Consider the following 10,093-nt stretch of genomic DNA (forward strand, 5'->3'; position numbering starts at 1 on the left):
CAGAATTGCCGCTTTCCTGAGATTATTGTCATCATGGTGAGAACAGATTTTACCTATCTGTAAATTATCATTACAAAGCTTGATTTAAAGCATCCCACAGAAACATAGCTGTGGTTTACACCAGTCTTTGATGCAGTTGGATGAGTAGACCACTTTAAGCTGTTCTCCCAGAAATCAAGGTGGAGTGACATGACCCAAGTCGTTAATTTAACTCTTGACAGAATTCCGTCTCCCATATTACGCTACAGCTTACTGTATATACAAGTAAAGAGGAAAACACATTCCTAAGAAATCCCTAATACAATTAGTTTATTGATTTATTGTTAACTTGGAAGCAGAAATCATTCCCCTGATCATACATATCCTGAGTGAAATAAAACTTAAATAAAACTATATTTGTTTTGGCATTTTTGGAAATCTTTTGGATGCATCATGCTAATACAAGAAATAATAATGACTGCACATTGCTCAAGAGTAAAATAGAAACTTTTGGTGAAGTAATCACCTCAGATTAGACTATAAAAATCCCCCAAAACTTTACTTTATATGTTGAAACATTCAGTTAAGACACTGCATAGAAGACCTGACCTGATAAGCTTCACATATACAAACATTCTTGTATAGGTTTTGTAAATTTAATAAAAACACCACTCTGATGATGCATGCATTTATGAATAAATGTTACAAAATATATACATTTTTTAAATCAAGAAAACACTGAAACACCAGAAATTAAAGCTTTTAAAAATACAATTACCGGAAAAATAATGTCTAAATATTATTTCAAGTGCATTTTCTAACATGTCAAATTTCTAACATGTCAAATTGAAATTGGTAGACATGGTAGGTTTTCATAATGATCTGGGGAATTAATAAATAAGCAACTTTTAATGTTTAATGATTCTTTATGTTTTCATTTAAAATAGTAGGTTTAAATGTCTTATTTGAGGAATGGTGTAAAATGTCTGGGGGTTTGCACTGATAACATGCTTTCAGCTTAATTTCCTTCTTTCCACCAAATCTAGAATTTACAGCAGGACTTCTGGAAATGAATATTCTGAATAACATATTTAAATATGTATTAGTGTACAAAATATTTAAATAAAACAAACATTATTGTTATTAATTATGGAAAGGCTTTTGTTCATTTCTGCGGTTTTTGTGTTAAAGGCGGTCTGCTGGTTTGGTAGGGATAGGCTAAGCATGTTTTCGTTACAGATGTTTTGTTAGAGATGCTAACTGCAAAGTGCTCTGCATGTAGTTATTTGTACTTACAGCTTATAATAGAGAGGCATCATTCCTCTTTTTGTTTTGTGATCAACACTGGCACATTTTATAATGGCAATTTAATGACCTTATCTTGTAGGTCCTACTTTTCCAACATTTGGCCACAGCTCTTCATTGAATTCTACACATTCTTTATGCATATTCTGTCATTTCTGTTTTGGGTTCCAGCTAGATTCATTTGTAACACAGCATTAGAACAAAGTTACGGGAAATACCTGGGAATAGAATTTTGCTTACTAATTATTTAATTTCTGAATTCTAGTCCTCTGTTAAAAGAGAGTTACCAAAATGTGCAAAGAAATGAAGATCTCACTGCAGTCAAAGATAAACATCAGCATTTGAAAAGCACAGAGATTGTGGACTCCATCACCACACACCTCCACCAGAGCAAGACAATCCCACTAACAGACTGTTTAAAGTTGCATCTTAAACTGTGATATGGTTATAAAAACGACTTGTTTGTAGGCATGCAGTTCCAGCTTGTTCAGCAATCAGTTAGGAAACATCTTGGAGGTGCCAGGTGACTGCTTAGTTTTTCGGTAGTACATGAAAGCAACAGTTATCATTACGAGGGAGATCAGAGCCAGGAAGCCCACAGCGATACCCAGACCAACTGAGATGCTTCTAACTTCATCAATGGTTGGAGCAACAGCTGTCAAAATAAAAAAGAATTGGGGAAAGTATGCATTATTTTGAATTTTTATACTCCGGGCCAAGTTCTTTAAAATGAAACATCCTCAGAGGCAAGTCAAGTTTTGTTCTTAATTATTTTACAACTTGTGAGGAGGTCTCACAAATTTTATCACTGGTGGTCTGTCTGTACAAAAGACTGCAAGGTCCCTTTCTCAGAATTTTTTTCGTGGCGTGCTGTCCCCTGAAGTGTTGTCCCCATCACCTATAACCCTTTTGTATTTTATCTTTCTGAACTACCATTAGTTTGATCTTTTTCCCACAGTAGGTCTTAGAATGATATGCTCATGATGTTTCCAAAATTTTCAATACCTCTTTTCTGCCTTTATTATTGTAGTGTATATTCATTTCATTTTAGGTATTTGTGAATTGTAGCATTGTGTTATCCAAGCGATGCCAGTAATTTAAAAAGTTAAAATTTTCAATTGTTTAGCCATTATTGTAATACTATTTGTTTCCCATTAATTGCTGGGGAGGGCTGCTTGAAGTAGATTTCTTTGTTATTACAATTGCCACACACTCAATGCTGAGAATTTTCCAGTTAATTTTCATTCATTACAATTTCAGCTGAAGTGTGTCTTAATTCATAACAGATATTAAGACAAACAGGATTAAATAACTTACCATCTTCTTTAGACTGAATAACTGTAAAAGGAATTTGACAAAAAGAGTTCATCAATGTGAATTGAATGTTAGTGGATTTCCATATTTATTTTATTGTAAAAGGCATTACATTGAAGACATTATTACCAAAGTCATTCAAAGCACAACATGAAAGATAAAATTCTTAGTACCTAACATTTTTTTATATTTGAAGTTAGTAATTAAAAAAGTTGGGTTGATAAATAAACATCACCTTTTAGTGTTAATCAGAAATGTATTCATTATACTGTATGTACAGGCCTATTTGTGGATTTCACCCGATGTGCAATGTTCATGTGAGACTGTCTGTCCTGTTTTAGCAACCGTACAATGTGAAATTATAAAATCTGATATACATGTAAATGGATCCGTGGGGAACACCTTCTCTTGGACAATGACAAGAGAACAGCTTTGTATGAATATGTACCATGTCAATACCATATCATCACAGACACAAAATGCGCTCACACTGAGCTGATGTAGTCAGCTGTCTAGTGTGTAATACTCTCAGTTATGGGAACTTGTTCCCCTTTAGACCTTTTCTATGCGTACAGTAATCCTTTTTGTTTCTCCACAATACTGGAGCACAACATTAAGTACATGGAGATGGAAAATGGAAACTTTCCATGAAAAATTCAGTTTATTCTGTCACTCATTTGTAAATGCTAAAAGTATGTGTGTGACTAAGAAAACGGCTACCAACACTGTATTAGATTTGTGTATCAGACACGTACCGCTCTCAGATTTGGTAATGATGGGCACTGAGGTGATGGTAGTGGGCTCAGACAGCCCATCAGGAGCTGGGGTCGTAAAGTCACTCACACTCCTCTTCTTTTTACCAGTGCTTGAACATTGCTAACAGGAGAAAAAAAAGAGCATAGTCCATTTATTCCTGTTTTAAAACAGGATATCCTTTCCACCCCAGAAATATTAAGTTATGTTTAAACCGTTGAAAAACCCTCTATCCTTTTACTGTCACTCTATCCTGTTTTAGTCAATGAGACTGTTTCTATAAGCATTAGAAAAATCATTACTACAAAAAGTGACAGCAACTGCTGGTGATATAATCAAACATTTCACATTTTTAGTGCTCTGAAGCATTCAGAGAGCATTTATGACAATTTAGTTATAAAGACTCATTTCCCTAAATCTTTTGCCATGCTTTTCTTGTTACTGAAATAGGATGTGCAGTAGAAGGCTTCACTGCCAGATAATTGTGATGACTGTACCTTGAACTGAGCACAGGAACTTCTGTCACAGAGCCTTGTGATGCAGTGTAAATAGTAGGTAGAAACTGTTTGATTCTTTTGCTCAATGAAACGGAAAGCCTTGAAGGAAAACCTTGCATATTGGTTGTCTCCGTTTTCAATCATCGTCGTCAGTGAGTCTCTTGAGCATCTGTTATTAATATAAATGATATATAAAGATGTTACTCATATAAATGGATATTTTTAAATTGTACACACCTCATCTCTTGAAAATGTGTATTATTGAAGGATTTGTCGTTATTATTAGAATATGTGTAGAAATTGTCAAGATTGTTTAGGAAAAGGTTTTATCACACCAAGTTGACAAAACTGAAATGTATCTATTGCGCCTCTTTTGATGAAAGTTGATTTTTGCCTGTCTTCTGTTGATGTGCGCAGAATGTGTTTAATGGAAAACTGGACAGTTATTTCCAAGTAAAGACATTACAGTGAAATATTCAGAAAAACTGCACAAAGAAATGACGCCCAACACTTCAGTAGTTGAAATGTGGATTCTAAAGGATGTGCCTGAGGGAATCACATTTGTATAAAAGAAAGTAAAATATATTTTAAATGTCTTACGAGACAAAAAGGTTGAAGAAAGTTGAGTTTGTTGGGAACTGAGAAATTGACGCATAACAGCGATCAAGAAGGACATTGAACCTGTGAAGAAAGAGAAAAGCTGTAGGCATTTTTTGTATTACCTGCAGATGCTTTGTACGTCTATTTTAAAATATCACTAAAGTATTTCAAAGTGTTTTTGAAATTCCTGTATCAGTAATGACATAATAAAAACAATGAAATTTTCTTACTTGGAAGTTAAATTAACAGCCTTGACTTGGACAAACACATCAGATCTTAAATCAATTCCTGCTGATGGAATTATCAGCGGAGTTGTGAAATTTCGATCCTGGTGGGGAAAAAAATCACCAAATTGTTAGCTTTTCCTTTTAGTCTTCAACCCTGCTTATCCACTTTCAGCACAATGCTCCCTCAATGGTCAATTAATCAGGTGGGCAGATGTCTCGTAGATCGCCCCTAGTGGAAAAATCTGACCCTGATCTGTTTTATGAGTGTATATGTCACACTTACTAAAAGTGATATATACTCTGTAGTAGTAATTCATTACAAAAATTGAACTCCTCCAATGCAATTAAATCATTTATCATATATATATAAAGTTAAAGTGCTGGCACAGCAGCAACTCTGGTGTTTAACTGCTCTTTGAATATTCTTGTCTGCAACTGGTCATGGAGATAAATCTTTTTTTTTATCGAATATCCGCATCCTTGAGCTGATGCTGGCAGGCCTGTCAGTTCTGTAAAGGAGTCGGCAGACTGCATGCTCTTCCACTGAGGTGAGATTGCCTCACCTGGTACAGCTGCAGGCTGAGGGTGCTGATGAAGCTGCCATTGTTGTCTTTGACAGCGATGGAGGACCCAGACCTGACGAAGAACGAGACAAAGTAAGAAAGCGCAGGGGTCTGGCTCGCCACAAAGCTTGGGTGGACAGTAATGGCTGTCATGACGTAAAATGGAAGTAGAACTAGCCCTGCATCAATAAAAATGGGTTGTTGAAGTCCACGTGGGAAAGGCCAAATGTTTCATTTGAAGAAAATAATAATAATTGTGAAAACTTCTGAACCATACATTTCCGGCAAGATCAGGCTTTTCACTGTGGTTACCATTGATTTGCGCACTCAGGTTAGAAAAGTGTGTTTATTTATTTCTCGTATTTCTAGAATTTCTTGGAGAACAATGACGTGCCTTTTGAGCCAAAACTGTTTGAGCCGACCTGTCCAGCTATTGTTACATAAGGTATTGTTGTATCCAAATATTTCCTTGAATATTCCACTCTTTTCATCTCTTCTGGTTGTCTGGGGGCAGGTAGTCCAACCTCCCTTCATTCAAAGTTCAAAACAAACTTTGTTATTTGCAACTGATGCTTTATTTTTCCATTTTACTAATGGAAACATATGAGGAAATTAGTCCACTCTTAGTAGTTTTACCAATGTTTGTTTTTTCCTTCCAGTATACAGTACACACCAAATTTCCAGAAAATAGAATATGTAAAATACTTACACGTCTATCCTGGTGTTGTTGATAAGGTATTCTAGTGGATAAGAGCAGGAATAGAGATACACCAGTTCCTGATTGTAGGTCACAGTGCCAGTTGTTGGATCATTTGACCGAACCACTCCGCTAATGTTCACTGTTTGGATGTTGGAGAAGTCTGAAAAAATCCCAGTTCCAGGTGCACTTGTTGTCTGTGAAACGAGCCACACAAATAAAGCAGACAGTTGAGATACCACAGGTACTGAAATACAGAAACCTAAATAAATACTGTAAATACAAAAAAAAAACCTTGTAGCACATTGCTGCAATGATCACTAGGAAACGAGGACTGCAAATGGATTGGCGGCTACAAGAAGTTATTAACAAGGGTGTTGGGGGGAATTTACAGCAGACATTTTCAGTAATAAAGCTGTAGACAGTGCCAAAACAAAAATATGCTCTCTCAGATTTCTTTCTTGATGTGGACACGTGACTAAAGCACAACCCTAGTATGGAGGAAAATGGCTGTATTGTTTCAGGTTTCTCACCTTGAAAATACTTCCACAGGCAGTAGACTCATTAATGGGGAAACTGAACCGCAGGACTGGTGGTGTCACTGTATCATCTATCCTTCCCTTGCATCTTGGGTCATCATATATGCTGTTCACTATCAGCAGGGACTCATTATAGCCAGCATACATAGCTGGGCAGATTAAAATCGCCAGTGACATGGTGCTGGTGCCACATTCCACGGAGATGTCAGTGTATTCTGGTTTTTAAAAAGAAAGCTTTGTTAATCTTTGGTGCTTTGTTGACATGACCCTGAACTGAAATAGCTGAATCTAAAATGTTTTGTTTTCTAATGATTAAAATCAAGCCTGTTCCCTGGCATTTTATACACGTGATGTAAATAAAGTGGAAACTGTAGGTACCTTGGTATGTATCTGTTTCACTCTGCTTGCCAAATTAAAATAAAACTAATCTACCTTCCCTCCTTTAATCTCACCATGTATCTGCTGCCCTGAAGAACACAGTGCATTCTTTAATAAGATATTGTTACATCTGCAAATAATAGTTTTCCAGAGCTCAGTACTGTATGGCTGACCTTACAGATTTGTTTTACTTCTATTACAGGTTACTATTGTCTACTACTTTCATTTAAAACCATGTGGTTTCATGATGAATCCTCCTGTCCTTATACAGCATATGAAAAAAATGTTATTTAACAAAGAAAAAACATTTGAAAAAAAAACACAAACATATGATTCTACACCAAATTTGCAAACATGTTTTGATTCGACTTCCGTTAAAAAGTTTAAGACACGGTTTAGAGTGGTGTCAGCTTGCGAGCTGTAAAGGAACAAGCAGAGGCTGATTGAACACTGACAAGAAAAAAACACAATGTTTTGGCTGTGGAGCCTTCTTCAAGTGTGTAGGTTTAGGACAGTATCAGTTTCTGCAGTAGAGTAAAACGTATTTAGCTCAATTAAACAAGTGTTAAACACATAAAAGTCTACCTGGGGGTCTGAAGTTTGCTCCGCAGTCACTTGCTGTTAAGGAAAGGCTTGTTCTGAAAAGCATCACTGCTATAGTCAGTGAGCTGAAGAAGTTCATCATGGTTTCCTTGCCTGTATAAGCATAACAGACTCATATCAGAAACTCTTTTTTCAAGCACTATTGTTTCTTTTTTGAACAATTCGTTTTAGGCCAACTTTGCCATTACGCACTTGAAATATAATTTGAGTAACAAAATATCTAGTCGCATAAAGCAACATTTATAAGACAAAAGCAAAAATAAACCAGCCCCCTAAGTATTTTCTATTTGATGCATTATTACTTTAAATGGCTTAAGAAAATGAATTTAACATGCTGAAAAATTGTCAGCCCTTCTCCATGACCATGGTGTCTTAGAAATATCAATTCAGAGCACAGTCACTTGCAAATAACAAAGCAAAAGACTGCATTTGCTTACTAATCATTGTATGTTTTTTCCATATTGCATTTCATAATGTCTTCTGTTTTCAGATTAATCTAGAGGGAATTGTCTACTTTTTAGATAGAAAATCAGTCTTATCAACTACAATTTTAAAGATTTAACGCATCGCTGAAAAAAAGTATTTATGATATTATCGAACAATATTCATGATTTTAATTTTTAATTGTGCAAAAAAATTCATACATTGTATGAACCATCAACAACACAAAAACATAAAACCTTATAATTTTGTTATACATGCAAAATGTACCTGGAATACATCAATTGCAGAGCATAATCATCCTTCTGTTATATATCCAAAATACTGCCACCATTGACCTTGAGGAAAAGTTCAACTTTCCTAATATCGTATTAGATGTAGCAGACAAGTATGGGGACAACTTTTGCAAACAGGGTATACACATTAATAAATGAGCAGTTAATAAACTAAGAAAACATCTGTTTATTCCTTATCATGTCTGCGCTAATCATCATAAAGATGTTTTCCTACCAGTTCATTTTCTGAGTATATATAATAACGCATAGTCACACGGTTCATAAAAATAACAGAGCATCGCGCTTACATATAAATACCATATCATAATATTTATTAATAATTTTTCAATTTTATTCTGAATATACGCACCGCGATTCTGCCCTTATCCTTCTGGGGTGTCCTGACTGGCTGATTCCTCTTGTCATGGGATGCATATAACTGTGTTTTTATAAAGGCCTTAGTCTCCTAGGATTGGACAGAAATAAGGTCAACATGGTTCTCACTACACCCTGAGTGAACAATTCACTTTTGTGCATTAAAATGCCATGGACATTTCCTAAGGCAAAATATGAAATTCTACACATTGCCTGAGAAACAATGTCCAGGTGGCTTTGTTTATTTGCTGTAAAATCTGAGTCCCATTGCAAGCCAGTATGAAACTGAATAAAGCAAATACAACATCTCAGGGGACTGTATATAATAGTTCATCGATGCCAGCTCTCTGTGAAGTTAAACATCTAACAACATCTAGGTGGCCTTTATTTTATCCAAAGGTTATCATGAGAACTCCCAACAAAGCCTGATCTGATCATCAGAAGTTCTGATAAGAAACCAAAAGCAGGCCGCTTTCACAGTGCACTGGCTCTATTATTGAGGAAGAAGGCAAAGCAAGAGGGCTCTGTCTGCTATTTTGTCCTTCTATTGAAACAACATGTTTAATGTGTCTGTATTTTCCTGTGTAATTGAGCTATAAGCATAGGCTTCAGGATATGTGGTTTTCGAAAAGCCAAACTGGGAAAATCTGGGCTTTGAAACAGTTCTGTGTTCTGACACAGTTAGTGATAGCCTATGGCTCAGCGTCATCAAAGACGGGTCTTTTTTATTATTTGGTTAAATCCGCTCATAAAATTTAATGTAGGCCAATCTAAGCACAATTCCCTGTCAAAATGTGTTTCCTTTACCCTTGCAGACTCTGCAATATTGTTTCTTATGCTTCTTCATTTTAATTGCTTTTTTTTTCACCAGCAATCTTTCATTTTTATTCTACTGCTCAATGCAGTTCACTACACTACATAGAGAACAAATTCAAATTGAACATCACAGCGAGTCCCTGTAGGAAGATATATCACAGCTCAACATACAGTAGATGAAGGAGATCTTTCTATGTCCCCTTTACACAGATTAATTCAGTTGGCTTTCTCACATTCTGAGCAAAATTATGATTTCAAGTGGTGGTGTCAGGTTAATTGCTTCCTATTCTAGTATAAAGTTTCAAAGTTAAATGCCTGTCTTCCTTTGGACAAATGGCTGTTGATCCTTGCCTATACTGATGCAGAACATCCTTCACAATGGCTGAGGTGTACACTCCTATCACTTGAGTTCTATTGCTTTTAAAATGTGAAAACATTTCGTTCTCTACTCTGTTACCACTTCTCATATTACTTGTTGTCTCAAAAACATTACCTTAGTTGCCTATGATGATTTATGGCTGTTTTGTTAACATGGCGCAAAAAAAAGTGTATTGTTCTTTGCAGTTTTGTTTTCATGACATGTACATTTTCCTGTGCTACTGCTCAATGACTCAGTCAAGCCCGATTCTCTGAAACTGCAGGTGTTTAAGACATTTGTCATCCCTTATCAAGATTTCTTCTTCATCACAAGCAAAGAAGGAGCTTAACTCTGTCGGTATGAGACAGGCATG

At 35.8% G+C, this 10,093-nt stretch overlaps 1 protein-coding gene across 1 annotated transcript; it reads right to left on the reverse strand.

Moving 5' to 3' along the window:
- Positions 1-1,778: 1,778 nt before the first annotated feature.
- Positions 1,779-7,537, reverse strand: LOC148830355 (zona pellucida-like domain-containing protein 1). The gene is made up of 10 exons (XM_088922204.1): positions 7,438-7,537; positions 6,469-6,689; positions 5,948-6,132; positions 5,239-5,311; positions 4,679-4,776; positions 4,449-4,529; positions 3,849-4,017; positions 3,354-3,474; positions 2,602-2,622; positions 1,779-1,939 (listed from the first exon to the last, which is right to left on the reverse strand). The coding sequence occupies exons 1-10, from the start codon at positions 7,535-7,537 to the stop codon at positions 1,779-1,781; spliced, it is 1,230 nt and encodes a 409-aa protein (XP_088778330.1).
- Between the last annotated feature and the right edge of the window lie 2,556 nt (positions 7,538-10,093).

The sequence above is a fragment of the Atractosteus spatula genome, chromosome 7, assembly GCF_055471065.1.
Source record: "Atractosteus spatula isolate fAtrSpa1 chromosome 7, fAtrSpa1.hap1, whole genome shotgun sequence".
Lineage (NCBI taxonomy): Eukaryota > Metazoa > Chordata > Actinopteri > Semionotiformes > Lepisosteidae > Atractosteus > Atractosteus spatula.

Excerpts from the sequence above, each read along its gene's own strand:
- LOC148830355 (XM_088922204.1), bottom strand. The coding sequence starts at position 7,537 with ATGATGAACTTCTTCAGCTCACTGACTATAGCAGTGATGCTTTTCAGA. Across the intron at positions 4,777-5,238 it reads TCAGCCTGCAGCTGTACCAG|GATCGAAATTTCACAACTCC; the intron begins GTGAGGCAATCT and ends TTTCCCCACCAG. Across the intron at positions 2,623-3,353 it reads CATTACCAAATCTGAGAGCG|TTATTCAGTCTAAAGAAGAT; the intron begins GTACGTGTCTGA and ends TTCCTTTTACAG.